Source organism: Staurois parvus, unplaced genomic scaffold (assembly GCF_062004578.1).
Source record: "Staurois parvus isolate SC_StPar_1 unplaced genomic scaffold, SC_StPar_1.0 ptg000652l, whole genome shotgun sequence".
NCBI lineage: Eukaryota > Metazoa > Chordata > Amphibia > Anura > Ranidae > Staurois > Staurois parvus.
The window spans coordinates 3,316,205-3,335,647 of record NW_028318448.1 but is presented as its reverse complement, the minus strand read 5'-3'; the positions used below and the strand labels follow the sequence as shown (position 1 = coordinate 3,335,647).

The following is a 19,443-nucleotide window of genomic DNA, read 5'->3' as shown; positions in this document are numbered from 1 at the left end:
CCCCTTACAGCCAGGGTCATCTAGTATTAGATTGCCCGCACACTATCACACTCACGCTACAGGTCGCTGATCACCCCCTTACTAGTATACAGTTTGTGTAGATTAATATAATGATCATGAACAGAACTATAATGGTGTCTCCTAAGTATATTGTCCCCAAAAAGGCAGTTTTAGCAGGATCAGCCTCGTTTGCTGCCAGCACTAACGTTTAGCCCCTCTGCTGTTTTTCATGGAAGATTTTACCAATTGATTGTGGGCCAAAGCAATTTATATGCACAATACATCACCCCCCACCCAAATTCAGCTCTTATCAGAGAATTTGCATGGAAACCTATCATGGTTTCTGAATTTGAAACTTTTTTGGGCCTAACCCTCAACAGGGGCATTACAAAAAAAGAATGAATTGCGGTCATATTGGTCCACAGACCCGATTCATCATATGCCCATGTTCTCTACTGTTACATTTACACCGTATTCCAAATTATTATGCAAAATTATTTTTAATTTACCTAAATAATTGATGTAAAATAACAGTCAGCATAATTCTCATATTATCAGCTATTAAGAGTACAATTCAAATTTTATTGAACAAACCTCCTAATGATAACAGTATTTTTTTTAAACATACAAAACTTCCACTGCACTGTTCCAAATTATTACACACAGTAAGTTTCAAAACACTTTATAGGTTGTAAAGAACTGAAAATTGTCATTTGTTGTGTTTGCAGCATATTTACTGAAATCAAAAGCTATTTCAATCAAACTTTTAACAACATTTTAACTTTTTAAACATTTTAACAGGTCACGTTACATTGTAACATAGGACCCCTTATTTGATAGCAGCTTCACAAGTCTTGCATCCACCCTCAGATCTTTTGCTTGAGGATGCTCCAAAGGTTCTCAATAGTATTGAGGTTAGGGGAAGAAGGAGGCCACACCATGACTTTCTCTCATTTTATCCCCATAGCAGCCATTGATGCAGAGGTATTCTTTGCAGCATGAGATGGTGCATTGTCATGCATGAAGATGATTTTATTACGGAAAGCATAATCTTTCCCCAGAATTCCCTGTTGACTCAAAACATTGGGATTTATGGTTCAGAGCCTGCTTGACTCCTCGTAGATGCTAGCTGTAAATCTCTAGAGGCTTGAAATGATATCAAAAGTGTCATAAGAGGGGAAACAATCAGTCTGTTGTGCATTATAATTGTCCTTTATTCTCCACTAGTCAGTAGCCCCTGTAGCTGTCTACACAAGTATAAAATGTTTGCTATTTAACTACCTCTCATCTGGCCTATAGCCAAATGACAGCTGAGAGGGTGCTTTATAATCCTACGTGCTCTAAAGGCTGCACTGTGGCTCGATCTGTTACCAACTTTGTCCACAGTGTTCACTGTGCAAGGCAAGTCCCAGTACCATGTGATCGCTGAGACCAATCATGGCACCCACCTGTCAAATGTACGCAATAAATGGCTTTCATTCATAGCCATTCATTATGCATTATTTAGATTTCTGTGATTGGTCACAGTGATTATATGGTATAGACAAGACCAATCAGAGTGCACCTGTACCATGTAATAACTGGCCAAACACAGCTATCACAGTAGTACACAATGGCACATGAATGGATGCCATTCATAAAAATGATTGTTTATAACAGTGATTATCATTGTTATAAGCAATCATAGATTAAAAAATCCTGCCCTACTCTGGTCACAAATGTAAAAAATTGTAAAAAAAAAAAAATGTTAAAAAAATGATAATTTTTTTTAACATACTGGGGTTTATTTACTAAAGCTGGTTCACTCAGAATCTCATGCACTTCTGCATAGAAACCAATCAGCTTACAGGTTTTTTTCTGCTAAAGCTTAATTAAACTAGCTGAGGTTAGAAGCCGATTGGCTACCATGCACAGGTGCACAAGATTCTGAGTGAACCAGCTTTAGTAAATAGACCCCACTGTCACCAGTCACTATACCTGATCACCGCCACACCAGTCAAATGATGACTCTGCACTGCTCTGGTGACAGTATGTAAACAAAAATTGAGAAAAAAAAACAACTTTATTTTCTTCATTTTCTAAACAATTGTGACAAAAATTACAACATTAAAAAACACACCATGCCTCTTAATAAATACATTGGGAGTGTCTGCTTTCCAAAAATGGGTCATTGAGGGAGTATTTGTATTGTTCTGGCATTTTAGGACCTCTAGAAATATACACTGTATATATATATATATAACACACACACACACACACCATAGTTTGTAGACTCTAAATTTCACATGGACTAAATATTATACACTGATTTGAGTTATTTTTAGCATGGAAATGTATTTTGGTCAAAATATATGAAGGAATGCTATTTGTTTGCAAAATGTTGTAACAGAAACAAAGAAAAAAACATTTTTTTTAAACATTTTATGTATTTTTTTTTCTGTATGTGTTTAAATAGCAAAAACATACAAAGTGGTGATTAAATATCACTAAATGAAAGCTCTATCTGTCTCAAAAAATTCTAACAGTGTTGCATGACTGATCAATTGACATTCAAACTTTGATAGTGCAGAAATCTGAAAATTGAACTGGGCAGAAAGGGGATGAAGGTGTCTGGTATTGAAGTAGTTAAAAAATGTAAAGGCTTAAAATCACTTTCAAGCAATGCAGGTTAAAACACTATAGACACATTAGAGTGCATGCAGTAACGCATGAGACATATGTAAAATGGCCTAAAACACAACAGTTCACACCACCACACAAATACTTTTATGCACATTGTCCCTTTCTGGCTCTTACCAGAGTGCCTGATCCCCAGCCAAACTAATGAACCAGCAATTATAAATTTACATTGATAAATTTTTTCAAGCACAGAAATTACAATGTAAACATTTACACTTAACTCTAAACTAATCTATTCAAATTGATAAAACCCAAATTCAATAATGAATATATTCTACATGTAAATGGAGAGCACCTTTTAATGCACTGTTGGGTTACTTGTGGTGTAGGACTAACAATTTTAACTACTTTCGGGCCGCCCACCACTGGGTGGCAGCTACAGAACCAGCGACGTGCCCTTACGTCACTGGTCTTTTGTCAACACAGGTGGGCGCTACGTGCCTGAGCAGGCGTGCAACCCTACCCCCTCACATCTGCTGTGTCCACTGGCATTTCAGGGCCTACAAAACTGTGATAGGTAGTGAGGAAGTGATGTGAGGAAATATGCCCTTTGAAAGCCTGGAGCTGGTCATTGGATTTTGGGGGCCTGTATGTGGCTAGGCTGCCAAAAAGTCTCTCACATGTGGTATCCCCATGCTCGGGAGAAGTAGCAGAATGTGTTTTGGTGTGTTATTCCTCCACCATGTCTCCTTTCCAAAAATGAATCAATAGGGGGTGTTTGCACTATTTTGCCATTTCAGGGCCTCCAAAACTGTGATAGATAGTGAGGAAGTGATATGAGGAAATATGCCCTTTGAAAGCCTGGAGGTGGTCATTGGATTTTGGGGGCCTGTATGTGGATAGGCTGCCAAAACGTCTCTCACATGTGGTATCCCCATACTCAGGAAAAGTAGCAGAATGTGTTTTGGGGTGTTATTTCACATACAGCCATGGCATGCGTGAGCAACATATTTAACTGACAATTTTGTTTAAAAGTTTTTTTTTAATTTTCCAAAAATGTGTGGCAAAAAATAAAATGCTCCACGGACTCAACATGCCTCTCAGCAAATTTATTTGGGTGTCTACTGTCCAAAAAAGGGACATTTGGGTTTTTTTTGTGCTGCCCTGGTATTTTAGCACCTGAAGAATTGAGGTCAGAAAGTAAAAGCTGTGTAAATTCCAATATACATACCACAGTTTGAAGAAGCTATAACTTTCACACAAAGCCATTAATATTCATGTACTGTTTTTTTTTTTTTTACCAAATACATGTAACAGAATACATATTGGCCTAAATGTATGACTAACTGAGTTCACTATATATTTTTATAATAAAAAAAAAATTGGGGTTTTTTCAACATTTTCAGTCGTTTTTCATTTATATCACAAAAAAAACCCATTGGTGATCAAATACCACCAAAAGAAAGCTCTATTTGTGAGAAAAAAGGAAATAAATTTAGTTTGGGTACAGCATTGCATGACCGCGCAGTTACCAGTTGAAATAACGCAGTACCTAATAGCAAAAAATTGCCTGGTCATTAAGAGGGGTAAATCTTCTGGAGGTAAGTGGTTAATAAAGATGGACGTGTTAGACAATATTGACAGGCTACCTTTCTGCTTAGTGTAAATTCAAAGATCATTTGGATCTTCTATTGCCAACAGTAGGTAACTAAGCACAAAAAGGTATTTGCATTGAGAATGTGTGGTTCAAAGTCTACTTGAGAGAAGTTATTGAGCCATATAAGTTTGCTGGACATTTTAATAGCTTTTGCACATTTTGAAGCTGGTGACTTGATAACACGAGTTAATTGTTAATCAAAATCACCTAGCAAAGTTCACTGAATTCAATATGATTCTATGCTATGTTCATTTACCTTCCACTTCACAGTGAGATTATCTATTTTTTAGCTGAAAATGGGCTCTCTGTATCTAACACTCTGGTGCTTATTACTTATTATCTTTTATTTGAACAGATTTGTTTGTGGGAGACACATATTAGTAAAGTTGTATTCTGCAGAAGATAGCAGCTTTTTTAGGAGCACCAGAGCCAAAAGATCACTGGACATTGAAAGTTATTGTAGGAAATATGGCTGTTGTGACAGCAGAAATGATGACTGCAATGCATATTACATCAGTAAAAATGCAACGTGTTATTGTGACACATTTTGTGACCAGGAGGCACTGGGACACATAGATTGCTGCCCAGATTTTTGGACAGTTTGCGCTGGACAAAATCTAGAGAAGACTACGACAACAAAGGCTCAATTTACTGCGACCCTCGACTTTGCTGATAAACCTGGTAAGGAAATTATTTTGCTAACACAATTATTATTGAATGTTGTCTGCAAAATGAACTGTCAATCTGATAGTATGGTTTACTCTTAGATTCAGGAATGACTAAATTGGAATAAAATCAGTTAAGGTCAAAGACTGTTATATGACAAAAAGAAAGCAGACAGATGAAAACTCAAGACATGGAAACAGAACATGCCATTTCAATCACACATGAGACTCCAAAGACTGAATGTTTAAATTTATCATTGTCATTCTGTAGTTTAGTTACTAATGCAGGAGTTACACATAATGCATGAATAAATCCGACCATTACATTTTTTCTGTATAGACTAAACATATATGTTATATTTTATTGTGCATTTCATAGAAGAGTTATATGCCAGATATAGAAATTGCCTGCATATATACTATCATGGCTACCTCATAGGATGCTAAATCTTTACAAATATGTCCCAGTGATGCCCATTATATGTATATTCCTAGCAATATGCTGTTCCATTTCTGGTGGGATATTTTACATCTCATTACTTTTAAGTATTAAATATTGGTCCCCACATTCACTTTGACTGTAACATAATGATTGCAGGCTCTGGTACATATACAGTAGGGAAAATAATTATTTGATCCCCTGCAGATGTTTGCCCACTTACAAAGAAATGATGGGTCTAGAACTTTTATCATAGGTGTATTTTAAGCGATGGAGACAGAATATCAACCAAAATTCCAGAAAAAAAACATGATACAAATGTTATAAATTGAGTTGCAGTTCAATAAGCATTTGATCCCCAAGCAAAACATGACTTAGTACTCGGTGGAGGAACCCTTGTTGGCAAGCACAGAGGTAAAACATTTCTTGTAGTTTGTTACCAGGCTTGTACACATCTCAGGAGGGATTTTGGTTCACTATTCTCTACAGATCTTCTCTAAATTTTAAGGTTTCTTGGCTGTTCCTTGGCAACTCAAAGTTTGAGCTCCCTCCATAAATTTTCTATAGGATTAAGGTCTGGAGACTGGCTAGGCCACTCCTTAATGTACTTCTTCTTGATCCACTCCTTTGTTGCCTTGGTGGTATATGTTGGATCATTGTCATGCTGGAAGACCAATCCACGACCCAACTTCAGTGTTCTGGCTGAGGGAAGAAGGCTCTTATTCAAGATTTTGCAATACATGTCCCGTCCGTTGGCCCCTCAATGCGGCAAAGTTGGCCTGTACCTTTAGCAGAGAAACAGCCCCAGCTTGACTGTAGGGAAGGTGTTCTTCCTCCAAACAAGGCAAGTCGAGTTAAAGCCAAAGAGCTCAATTTTGGTCTCATCTGACCACAGCACTTTCTCCCAATCCTTCTCTGAATAATTTAGATGTTCATTGGCAAACTTCAGACTTGCCTGTACATATGCCTTCTTGAGGAGGGGGACCCTGATTTCAATCCATGGCAGCGTATTGTGCTACCATAGGTTTGTTTAGTGACTGTGGTCCCAACTGCTTTGAGAACATTCACAAGCATCTCCTGTGTAGTTATGGGCTGATCTCTCACTTTTCTTATGATCAAGTCACTATGAGGCGAAATCTTGCATGGAGCTCCAGACCGAGGGCGATTAATGGTTATTTTGTATTTCTTCTATTTGAAAATAATCACTCCAATAGTTGTTTCCTTCTCACCAAGCTTCTTGCTGATGGTTTTGTAGCCCATTCCAGCCTTGTGCAAGTTTACAGTCTTGTCCCTGATGTCCTTTAACAGCTCTTTGGTGTTGCCCATCATGGTGAGGTGGAAGAAAGAGTGTCAAAAGTTAGCCTGCAGCCTCTTGTTTGTTTAGTCTTACCTCCTTGCTGTTCCTGTTTCCTTCACATGTGTGTTGTCTGTGCTCACCTGTGGGCGTCATCTGCTATCCTCTGGCTTTATGCCCTTCCCTTCCATCACTTCTTGGCCCGCCTTCTAGCTGGCTTGTCTATTTAAGACATGCTCAGTCTGTCTCACTTTGCCTGAGCAACGTCTGTTGTCGGAGCTCCCACGTGTTTTACGTGTGAATCCTATTAAGTCTATCTGTGTACCAACCCCAGCTTCGTTCCTGACCTTGCTTGTTTGCCACCTGTCCTAACCTTGGCTTGCCTACTGGATTTCCCTGTGTCTACTCCCATTGTACCCTGCTCCTGCTAGCGGTCTCCTCTACCTCAGCTGGGTGTACCTGGGGGCCACGACCTGGTCCCAGCCTGCTCCAAGTCCATCCCCACCATCAGGGGCCCTTGTGAACAAGCAGGCTGGGGCTTAGACTCCGCACCCTGGGGAACCCCAAGTTGTGGATCAGAGAGCTCACTACCACAGGTGCTGACAAAGAGATTCTGTGGGCAGGTGTCTTTTATACACATAATGAGTTGTTGCTAGGAGCACCTTCGTAAATTGACAGGACTAATTTGTGTACCACATGAGCCCATGGCCAGTCTGTGGGAGCCAGAATTATTGATGGTTGGTAGGGGATCAAATACTTATTTTACTCACTGAACTGCAACTCAGTTTAGAACATTTGTATCGTGTTTTTTCTGGATTTTCTGTCTCTATTATTTGAAATATGCCTTTGATAAAAATTATAGACCCTTAATTTCTTTGTAATTGGGCAAATTTACAAAATCTGCAGGGGATTAAATAATTATTTTCCCCACTGTAATCTAATTCAGTCATAACACTGGGAGATAAACTTTGCTATAGATTGTGAAATGATTCTACAGAGGTGTAGATTAACCTCTGACAACTAGTTTAGGCAGTAAACAGTTGCTTAATAAAAAGTGCAGGCACATCATTAGTTATGTCCAGTGAGGTACATGACACCTCCTGGGCTTATCTCTATTATTTACATCTTCTTTGTTTCTTTGTCAAAACAATATAAACAATATAAACAGCTGATCGCCCACGCAGGGGTGCCATGTAATAGACAACCGATGAGTAATTAAACAGGCAATGATCAAACATTTGAAAAACATTATTAGCAATATAGAGCCATCCAGAGGCCAAAGCTCTAACGTGGCTTTCATGGTTCAGGAACAATGCCTGAGTGATTAAACAGTGTACTATGTACTAGCAAAAAAATTAACAATAGCGTTTCAGTTAACCAGAGGAAATAGGTAGCCATGGATATGTAAGCCGTGTCCCAGGGTGGGCTCCCCAGGATACAGTGAAGTCATGAACGAGGAAAGCAACCCCAACACCAGCTTTTGCCACAACAGAATTTTACTTAGATGTGGCAAATAAACACAAGCACAAATGCTGGAAACATACAATAAATTTACATACACCCAGCCCAAAGGCTGAGACCCTTGTGCTGCACAGCACAGCGCCTTCTGATGGATGAAGGTAGAAAGTGAAGTAATTTACCTACTGGCGGGCACAACTAAGCTGCCACACCTTACCTGTTATTACCCTAAAAGAGCAGGAATCAGTGTATGGGTGTATGGTATGGGCTAGCCTGCGGTGCAGCACAACAGCTTACAATCTTACACAAATCTACAGTATTTCCTCTCCCATAACTGGTCCTGTAGCACGTGCCTGAGTATTCCTTCTGAGCAAAACGCCAGTCTGGCTTGAGTTTGTAGGATTTTATCAGCTCTACAATGTGAAATGTCACTTTAAGTTGTGGAGTCCTTCCAATGATCAGTAACAACACTTGTGGCCTGACACAGAGACCCTAACTAACTAACTATAGGCCTGGACTCAGTCTCAAGGCGCCAACACTGAAATGAGGTGCGTTCACGATCTTACCGACCCAGGTCTGCTTTTCATCCGCTGGTGACTCTGAACAGAACAAATGTCTCTCCAACAAGCATGCGGTCTCGCCGTATATGTTGCTTAGTTCCTCTGCTCTCATCAGCCTTCCTGGCAGCAATTTCATCAGCATTCCTAGCAGCAATCTCATCAGCTTCCTGGCAGCAATCTCATCAGCTTCACTTAGCTGCAGCTCTGGTTACGGAGGGACGCTTTCACACCTGGATGTCATCAGATTCTCAGCTCACAGGGCCCCTTATTCACCATGCTCCAAAACATGGCTTCTCTCTCTCCTCTGTGTGAAAACTCCACCTCTTCATGAATATAGAAATCTCTATGCAGTCTGAGGCTGTGTTAGAAAATCAGTGACATCTTGTGGCTAAACTGCAGAATGTCAGTCAAAACATTTAATTTACTCCACACAAGCAGTATTCAAACAATGAGAGCTGTTTCCCCATCTCACAGATATAAAGAACGAAAAAGAGAAAAGAGAAGAGAAATTGACAATCAGAAAGCAAGAAGAAGGAAGAAAGAAGAGTTTTTCTCCCACAACCCAGAAAAAAACCACGAAGCTAGAGAGCCCCAAAACCAATGGAGATAGACTGAGGAACTCATATATCCACCAAGGACGCCAGATATTCAAGAATTTAGTGCGAGTATCAACAACAATACTGGTCATTTTTTCATGTAACATCAGAGTGGTCAGAGTAGGCTTAACCTTACAGAAAGGAACAGAGGGTGATCTCCAACCCTTGGCAATAACCCGTTTTGAGGCTATAAGGACGAAAGTCACAGGCTTCTGCTGCTGTGCAAACAGACCCATATCTGTCCACTGAAGTAATGCCACTTTCACGTCTTTCCGAATGGAAAAATGGAATGTAGTAGGTCAAAAACTCTGGACCAGAACCCAACTCAATGAGAACATGACCACCAAATGTGAAGTACATCCCCACGCATTCCACAGCATCTGTCCAAAAAGTTGGGATTGGCACATGCAATGCGAGCAGGCACCCAATACCAACGCAATAAAGCTTTATAAGCAGCCTCCATAGTCGCCATATTGAAAGAGCAATGGGATATAATTGGCCATACTTTACTCCATTCAGCTAGCTCCCAAGTCCCCCTCCCAACCTGAAACATAAGACAGAGAAGAAGAAGAAGTAGAATTAAGTTCAGAGTAGAAAAGAGAGATAGTGCCTGGGGACCCCGGAGACGTCAGACAGAGATGTTCAAATGCTAATGACCTATAAGGGAACTCAGAGGTCCGTCTAAGAGAAGATACCCAAAGGTGCAGCTGAAGGCAGCGATAAAATTCAGTTTGAGGGACCTGATACGTTTCCTGTAATGAAACCCAAAAGGGGAACGTTCGCGAAGAAAGGAAATGGCAAACTTGAGTAAAACCATGGTCAGACCACCATTTAAAGGCAGCCAGCTGGACCAGACCAGGGGGGAAAAGAGGGTCATTAAACAAAGACATTAGGAGTAGGTATGGAGACATGAGGCCACCTGAAGACCTAATAGAGTCCCAAAGCTTCCAATTATGTAACATGAGAGGGCTTAGCGTAGTGGGGCAGAGTGTATGAGGGAGCCACAGTAGGGTCTTGACTTGGATCGGGACACAATTAGGAAGTTCAAATGCTAATGACCTATAAGGGAACTCAGAGGTCCGTCTAAGAGAAGATACCCAAAGGTGCAGCTGAAGGCAGCGATAAAATTCAGACCTCTGAGTTCCCTTATAGGTCATTAGCATTTGAACTCCCTAATTGTGTCCCGATCCAAGTCAAGACCCTACTGTGGCTCCCTCATACACTCTGCCCCACTACGCTTGGTGTTATTTTGGACTCCAACCTATCCTTCCAGCCCCAAGTCCACTCTTTAACAAACTCGTGCAGACTCCACCTCCGCAACATCGCCAAAATCCGCACGTTCCTAACTCCAGAAACCACTAAACAGCTCATCCACTCCCTCATCATATCGCGACTCGACTACTGCAACTCCCTCCTCACTGGCCTGCCTCGCCGCTGGCTATCCCCGCTTCAGTCCATCCTGAATACGGCTGCCAGACTCATTCACCTTTCCAACCGCTCCGTTTCCGCCACCCCCCTCTGCCAATCCCTCCACTGGCTTCCGATTGCGCAACGGATCAAATTCAAAATCCTAACGCTGACATACAAAGCTGTCCACCATACTGCCCCGAACTACATCACTGACCTAATATCCAAGTACCGCCCAGCACGCACACTCCGCTCCTCACAAGACCTCCTTCTCTCTAGTTCCCTGGTCTCCTCCTCCCATGCCCGCCTCCAGGACTTCTCCAGGGTGTCACCCATCCTCTGGAACTCCCTGCCCCAACCCATCAGATTATCACCTACTCTCCTCTCCTTTAGGCGCACCCTGAAAACCCATCTCTTCAGGGAAGCCTACCCCGCCCCCTGCTAACTTGCCGACCTCCTCCACTCTTCCTACCACTCCATCCCCCACAGCTATCTCCTCCTGTGCCACCATCCCCTCCCTCCTAGATTGTAAGCTTGAAAGAGCAGGGCCCTCGATCCCCTCATGTTTTGCATTGTATTGGTATTGTTCTGTCACATGTTCTGTCCCCTTTGTAATGTACAGCGCTGAGCGAACTATTGGCGCTTTATAAATACTGTATAATAATAATAATAATAATAATAATAATAATTCCAAAAGAGTCCAAAGCGGGATATCCGACATTGCAAACAATAAGGTAAGTGGGGCTATCTGAGCCGCTTGGTAATATTTAACGATATTTGGAACCCCTAAACCCCCTTTAAGTCTATGAGAACACATAGAAAAGCACAAAACCCTCGGTCGCTTAAAGGCCCAAATAAAAGAAAGAATCATATTTTGTAATAGACGCAGAAAAAAGGAGGGGACAGGAATAGGCAACGTGCAAAAAAAATTAGAGGATTTTAGGAAGTATGGTAATTTTTAAAGCATGTATACGATCAATCCAGGATAGTGAAGGGAACTGCCATGACTGCAGAAGGGAAGTAATAGTACGCAAAAGGGGGTAGTAGTTAGAGGAGAAGAGGGAGGAAAAGGATGCGGTTAGTTTAATTCCCAAATAATCAATAGAAGAGGATGCCTAATGACAACAGAAATATTGTTGGAGATGTAGAACCAAAAGAAGAAGATAGAGAAACATTAAGTGCTGTTTTATGTGGGTTGATCTGCAGACAGGAGATAGCGGAAAAACGGGAAAGCAAGTATTGCAAGGAAGTCAGAGGATTTGTCAAGGTTTTTTGCACATCGTCTGCAAAAAGATTCACTTTATATTGATGGCCGTCATAAGGGATCCCAGTAATATTATCATCTGATTGCTAGAGGTTCAAGGGCTAAAACAAATTAAACAGGGGATAAAGGGCAACCCTGCCTAGTGCCTTGTAGTATTGGAAAACGATCTGACAGCAAATTTGTATATTTCAAGCAGGCAGATTTGAAAGAATAAAGGGCCACAAATCAAAATAAGATATGATCTCCAAAACCCCATCGTTGCAAAACATAGCGCAGGGAATCCCAGTGTAGCACACCCTTGGGTTATATAGGTTCGGCTCCCACCTGAATCTGGGGACACCTCCGATTATACTCAGAACACTTCAACACTCTAAGAATATTTTTTATGGGCTTTATTGAAGAAGACAAACCCTGAAAAAGAACTAGCTGATTTAACACAGGTAACGTACATAAACACAGATACCACTTTGCATAACACAGTAAGAAGTCACAATTCACTCGCCAAAGACTCCAAAACTGACTAGTATCACACTGATTAGGCTGACATATGAGAGTGACATTGAAACATGCAACCAAAACTGTTAATGAGGTTTAGCAGCTTATTGACATTTGCTATAGCAGTAGTATCTAGAGCAGAAATGTCCTACCTAACCACTGGCCAGTGGGATGAAACTTAAAGTCTTTCAACGTTGCGGCTGTTTAATCAATGGAAGAGCGCTCACTCTCTGCATGGGAGAGTATTTGTAATCCAGGGGTAGCAGGATAGCACAGTCTCCTTTAAGCAGAATCTTCCAGTGAACATTGCAATAGAAGAAAAACAACACTTCAACAAATCTTTGCCATAAAGGTGAAATCCTGATATACTGACACTTGCTCAGTATATTCAAAGCAGAAAGCTTCTGTGGGGATTTGGAACTAAACACACTCTTCAGCCACAGCACAAGTTTTGAGGAGACAAACCAGTAGTATACAGTGACAGAGTTCTCTTATCAATCAGCAGCAGGAATAATTAATTCTGAACAGCTTGGGCTTTCCAAGATCTGTGTCACTCTGGGCTTTCTCATGACCATTCTCCAGAGATGAACAGCAAATACAGCAATATCAAAATCCCCTTTCATCACAGAGTACTCACTGTTTCTGGATTGTCCTCTAAATAGCATTAGACAGCAGTAGAAATCCTCTCTTTTTCAGCAGCTCCAGACTTTGAGAGACACATGCACTTGAGTGTAATCCTGAGTGGCTGTAATCCTGAGTGTCAGGCAGGACAATCCTTGATTTGCACACTGTCGTCCTGCAACAATTCCTCTGCTACACACTCCCAGTCCAGCCCAGTTTATGGGTTCCAGCAGCACAGAGAGTGAGACTCTGTGACTTTACACCAGGAGCCCTTGCATGTGCTTCTTCTTCCTTTTTTCTCTCTCCTTTCCTCCACAGCCAATCGTAAGTTCAGCTGCAACAGTGCTGCTATGGGTGGATCCTTCTCAGCTGTAGCAACAACCAATCAGAGCACAGTCCTGCTTTCCCTGTCTGTCACTCACAAAGAGGGAAAAGAAAAAAAATGCTTTGCAACTGCTGTTTAATATTTAAAGCAACCAGCACATCTCTACACCAGGACAGAGAGTCAAAAGCCTTTTGTCAAGTGATAAAAGAAATCCAGGGATCTTCCAACTATTCAAAATGTGTATCAGATGGATCACTTTCCTCACATTGTCCCCCACCTGTCCCCCACCTGCCAGCCTGGAACAAACCCCACCTGGTCTCTATGTATCAACTGCCGAAGATATTGGTTTATACAGACACTCAAAATCTTCCCTAGAAGCTTCACATCTTCATTTATTAAAGAAATTGGACGAAAATCACGGGGGTCTGAACTAGAATGCAAAGAATCTTTAGCTGAATCAGTCAAAGTTGGGAGATTAAGGTCCTGGAAAAAACGGTCAGTGAGGTCAGTCCGGAAAGGAGATACATCTGACCAGTTTATGGCACTATTAAAGATACACTCCAGGTTGTGAGAACAGCTATACCCACTCCCCCCTCTGCTGCCCATTTACAGAAGCTTTTGTATTTTTGAATGTGTTCACATAATACAAAGTCTTCTGTGATTGGGCAGAAGAAGGGGAGGAACAGGCATACATAGCAGCTACATCGACTCTACTGTTGAAGATGGCGAGATCAGAAGGTCCAGCTTTGGACACCCAGAACTTCAACGATAGCTGTCTTCTGAGAGGTCTATAAACCTGTAAGATGTAAATAATAGAGATAATTCCATGAAGTGCCATGCAACTTGTTGGACTTTTTGCAAGGTTGCTGGAGTTCAGCTTTAACACCCTAAAGAGAATGTAAAGTGTTCTTTAATTTTTTTTCTTGTGACTAGAAACAAATTGTACAATTTTTCATATTTACTTATTTTCACAAGTTTAGGAGGCTTACCTTAAAGTGCACCTGTGCCCAGACTGTGGACATTAAAGTATTTACGTAGTTTAAATAAAAGTTTAAAATGAAATAGCTTTTAAACACGCCAACATTGACCTCTGTATTTGTTTGCATTGTGAAGTAATTCATCCTCAAAGATCACAACAAAGTCTCTGAAGTTGGGTTTCAGTCCATTTCTAACAGTTTACAGTACCTTTTTTGCTTATATTAGAGGGCTGGCAGACTGTTAATTTTCTGATGCCATATTAAATAGGGTGAGAAGAGCTGTGATTTAAGTATCTTTGTTGTGAACTGTGAAGATTTCTTCTCAATACATATAGCGACAAAGAGGAATAGAGGCTTGTTTTAAAATGCTTTTACTGCTTGTTTAGAATATGCAATACTTTAATATGCACAGTTTAGGCACTGTTTCACTTTAACCAGATGCATAAATAGAACTTTCAGGGCCCTGGTGCAAGATACCATGAAGGGACCCCATGATCTGCCCTTTACATCATGGTCTGTAGCGCTCCCTTTTACATCAGAGGAGTCCCCGCTTACATCAGGGTCCACAAAGTTCTCCTTTACATCAGGGTCTGCAGAGTTACCCCTTTCACTGTAAGTGGGAATCCTGCAGACTTTGAAGGGGATAATGTGAAGGAGGGACTCTGGTGACCACAGTGCCCCCCCCCATAGACTTTGTGTGACTTCTCTGGAGCTAACACATTGATCTCATCTCCTTCATGGCTCAGGTGCAGGGCAGGCTCAGTCAGACAGACCTTGGCTTTGATCCATCACACTCTTCTCTTCTCCTCCCGGTGCTCACACTCCCCCTCTTCATATCTCCCATCTGTTTGGTGTAGTTTATCCTCTCTAGTGACCTGGGTGTTTGGTGAGACTCAGCAAAACAAGTAACATTTGTCCAATATTTGTGGCTTTGGGCACCATATTATTGAGGACCAACTCCACTCTGTGTATATGTACAGACTTAAAAAAAATGGTGCCGATAATGGAGACATCACTCAAAGTCTATGGCAGGTAGGCTTCAACAAAATGGCACCGGCAATGGAGACATTGGCTTGGTTGGCTCCGCAGATGTGGAGGATTTGCAATATCAGCAGCTGGTGTGTGCAGAGCCTGGCTATGTGCTGGCCTATCCTACTCTTTTCTACAGATGTCTTCACGTGCTCATCCTGGCCCTTGAGCCCGCCCTAACTCAAGCACTATTTGGCTATCTTGGAGTCCCCCTGCGGTGGCAGAACGTTTGTGACCCCGGTAGCTCTGCCACTGGCTTTAACTGAAAAGAAGATTTGTTCTATACAGAGCTCAATAGCAGAACCACAGATTACACATACAGCGACTGATTCCTCGTGTAGCGCTACCTTCTTGAGGGCTGCTGAGTTCTTGGGTTCCCCTAAGCTCTGCACAGCCACACAACATGCATTTTTCACACTTTCATCTAAAGTCAGTAAACAATTTATGAGATTGGTTTTTGTTGTTTTATTATGGGTTAACAATTTGGTCGGAGTCTAGAGGTACATGGGATGCCCAATGGAACTGAACAACTTGGAGGACAACTTCTTACACAAAAATGGCAAGAATCACAAAATAACAAACGGATCCTAGCTCTCTACTCCTACAGGAGTGGTACTTCCCTTCCAACAGATTAGCACATAGTCTTTGCAAGTACTTGGTCCCCTTAAATGAATCTCCTCAGACCCCAAATGAAAATCTCCTTATCCACCTGACTGTCTTGAGTACCCCGGGGCAAGGGATTCCAGGACACACAAAGAATGTAGTTCCAGGGAGAACTGTGCTGTTAATGTCCTCAGTTTCAGTGGATACTTCCCACCTCAGGGACCGAGGCACCATTTGTTCTTTGATATATCTTTCTAAAAAGGAAATATCCCATAAGGTTCTTATCTCAGATGAAGTTAAATTCTGCAAATGGACAAATAAACCTTTTAGGTCATGAGTGTCTGGATCAATGGTAAATACATCATCTGATATATCCGCTCTCATTGATTTAACCTCAAATACATCAGCCATGTTTAGAAAAAATAAATATTAAATGAGACTAAAAAGCTGCTCAACTGGATAATGGTATAATAAATGCAAATATAAAAAGAAATAAGTGAGCGCTAAAAGTCACTGTAGCAGCTAGAACACCAAAAGGCATCAATCAACCTCCAAAAAGATCATATAAACGAGGGGTGCAGCGCTAGAATTATTGCACATAACATAAACATATATTAAAGTGCAAATCAGAAAAAACATGTGACTTATTAGTGTCAAACCACACAAGTCATTATGCGTGACCATAAAGTGCATATAAAGTGCAAAAGCAAAATATTATGCGTTATTCATCCGTGAGCACACATACATATACAGATAGGTTAAGCATATAGTCCCAAATTCAAGCGTGAAACAATCTCATAAGGTGCATGGAAGATCTCCAGGATTTCCTAAAGCTGTTATCAACATCCAGTAAGTGGTGGTGTATCCAAATATAAAAATAAGAGAAAAATTCCCAGCTCAACTTACCAACCAGCTTGCAAACTGAACTAAACTAAATTAGCTTGTCTAATAGTATGCGTTAAAATCAGAGGTTTAGTTAGCACCCATTTCCAAACACATGTGGAAGCTGCAGAGCCTATATATATATTCTGCAGTTCCTAATAGTTACTAACTACAGAATATCTGTAGCCTACATATGTGTTTGCAAATGTGTGCTAACTAAACCCCTGTTTTTAACGCATACTGTTAGACAGGCTAATGTGTTTTTTTTTGCAAGCTGGTTGGTAAGCTGAGCTAGGTATTTTTCTCTTTTATTGTTTGCAGCTGACAATACCCAGAAACAAGGAATATTTTGTTAATGCTTGAGTTTTAAAGCAATCAGATCCCCATCTGTTCCTCCTGGCAGTTTGTTGGCCAAACGGTCGGCTGAATTTCCTCAGGTGCATTGAATGCTGGGAGTTATATAGCACAGTAGAGTATTTCCTAGGTATGTTCTTCCACAGAAAGTTAAGATATTTTATGGTATGTCCTAAACTAGAAAACAAAATATATAAACTTATAATATAATATATTATAAATATAAAATTTGATACACTAAACAGTAGAAAAGCAGCTTAGAATTAAAGTTTTTCCACAACAAAATCACATGTACTGTATTAATGCCTAATGTGCAAGTTTGTATCTACATGCACATTAAATAACAAAAGTCAGAGAAGTTTATCTGTATAAAGTAAGAGATCAAGAGAAAATACAAAATGTTAATAAGCGTTCTTTCATGTGACATTATTATAAAATGTTACAAATCACAAGAAAGTACATTTTGTTGTCATAGTCTACTTGATAGATGTGTGGCAAACTGTGCAATTAGTTGTATTAGATGAACGAATGATGTGAAAAAATCCATTGTTCTACAAGCCACCTAGAAAGTTGTAAGAGAAGGTGGTAAAACTAGACTATCAAAACCATTGATACATGACACTTGCAAGTTCAGTTTAATATTTCTGACATGCTGCCAGGGAAGACATGCACAAGTAAAAAATAATTGAATTGAATTGTACTTATCTTAGAACAAAAGGTTATGGATATTGATTGAAAAGAAATAGCAGTTCATTATCAGTCCAATCAGGGAGCCTCATGGTTGCAGGAATGTTATATACTTCTGACTCTTGAATCAATGCTCAGTTAGCATCTTTCACAGATCCATCAAATACCCTAACTTATAGAACAACAATGACTTTTCTATGCAATTACTTTTGTGAGTTACTGTATGGAGTGCTGTGTAATGTGCTGCTCTCTGCTCTGAAAACTGTTAATGTGAAGTTTCCAATTCTGAAAACATGTTGTCTTTTATAGTACTTATTAAAGGGCTCTGGGCATTCAAATATTTACATATTACATAACATTCATAACAGAAAATGAGCTTTAATACAAGCTCTTACTGACCTCTGTAGCTGTAGATATACCATGGAGCAATTAATTCTGAAAGTTCATCACAGATGGACAGAGACTGAAACGTATGTACCTTTGCTTCCTCTGGATATGGCTGCCTAACAGCCTTCTCATGTAAACAAACAGCATCCTGTAGGCTGATAAATAAAAAAAAAAAATCAATGAGCACACACTGAAAGTGATTTAAAGTGTTATGCAACCAAAAGGTTCCTTTCTGAAGAATATACATTTTTGATCCTCCCAAATACACCATAGCTCTCTATATGTGAACTTAGCAATTTACCTGCTTTGGATCATAACAATGAGGTTTTATTCAGAAGGAATAGTTATTAATTATTTGTCAGTACAGATTTCACAGCTTTCCATATGTGAACCCTCACCTTGTAAAACAACCCATTCGATTTAAAATATAAATTAACGGCAAAACATTTGTGTATACATATAAAAGAATTCTAAATACCTTCTTTCCTCTTTTTTGTATGATCATATACCCTCTGTTCTCAGCTGCATAAGAAGCTCAGAGAGCTGGGGAAGGGGAAACAGCAGCACACCAAACATCACAATGAATGGCTGTGCAGGAAGGGGGGGGGGTGTCAGGACAAGTGTGATCATTTGAGCAGAGCCCACTGAGTTCCCAGAATAACTAGAGAGCTTCTCATGCTGTGCGCTCATGCCTAGTGTAGTCAGTTTATAATGAGAAAGCAGAGGGACTGGCAGGAACACCAGGGATTTTACACAAAGGAAGAAATACAAAGAGAACAGGATACTTTTTCATACAAGTACATGGCACAGAAAGCACATGTCGGGAATTTAAAATTTTAGATTTCCATAATCTTTAAAGGACAACAGCACCTTTGTTTAACCTCCCTGGCGGTAATCCCGAGTGTAGCTCGGGGTAAAATTTCTATACCAAAAGCGGTAACCCCGAGCTACACTCGGGCTTACCATGCGGCACTGCTCTGGGGGTCCCTGCAGCACTTACCTTGTCCTTCGCTCCCGCGATGAGTCCCCTGCAGCGTCCCCGGCCATCTCCTCCGGCCGATGCCGGCATCCGGCTTCTGTGTTCCGGTCCCTGTGTTGTCGGGACGTACGGGCGCCGGAACCGG

At 40.7% G+C, this 19,443-nt stretch overlaps 1 protein-coding gene across 1 annotated transcript in view; it reads left to right on the top strand.

Moving 5' to 3' along the window:
- Positions 1-4,486: 4,486 nt before the first annotated feature.
- Positions 4,487-19,443, top strand: part of TINAG (tubulointerstitial nephritis antigen) — a 113,092-nt gene continuing 98,135 nt past the window's right edge. Inside the window, exon 1 of the mRNA XM_089694144.1 lies at positions 4,487-4,957. Coding sequence (XP_089550270.1) covers positions 4,573-4,957 — 385 coding nt within the window. The 5' untranslated portion in view covers positions 4,487-4,572. The remainder of the gene's footprint in view (positions 4,958-19,443) is intronic.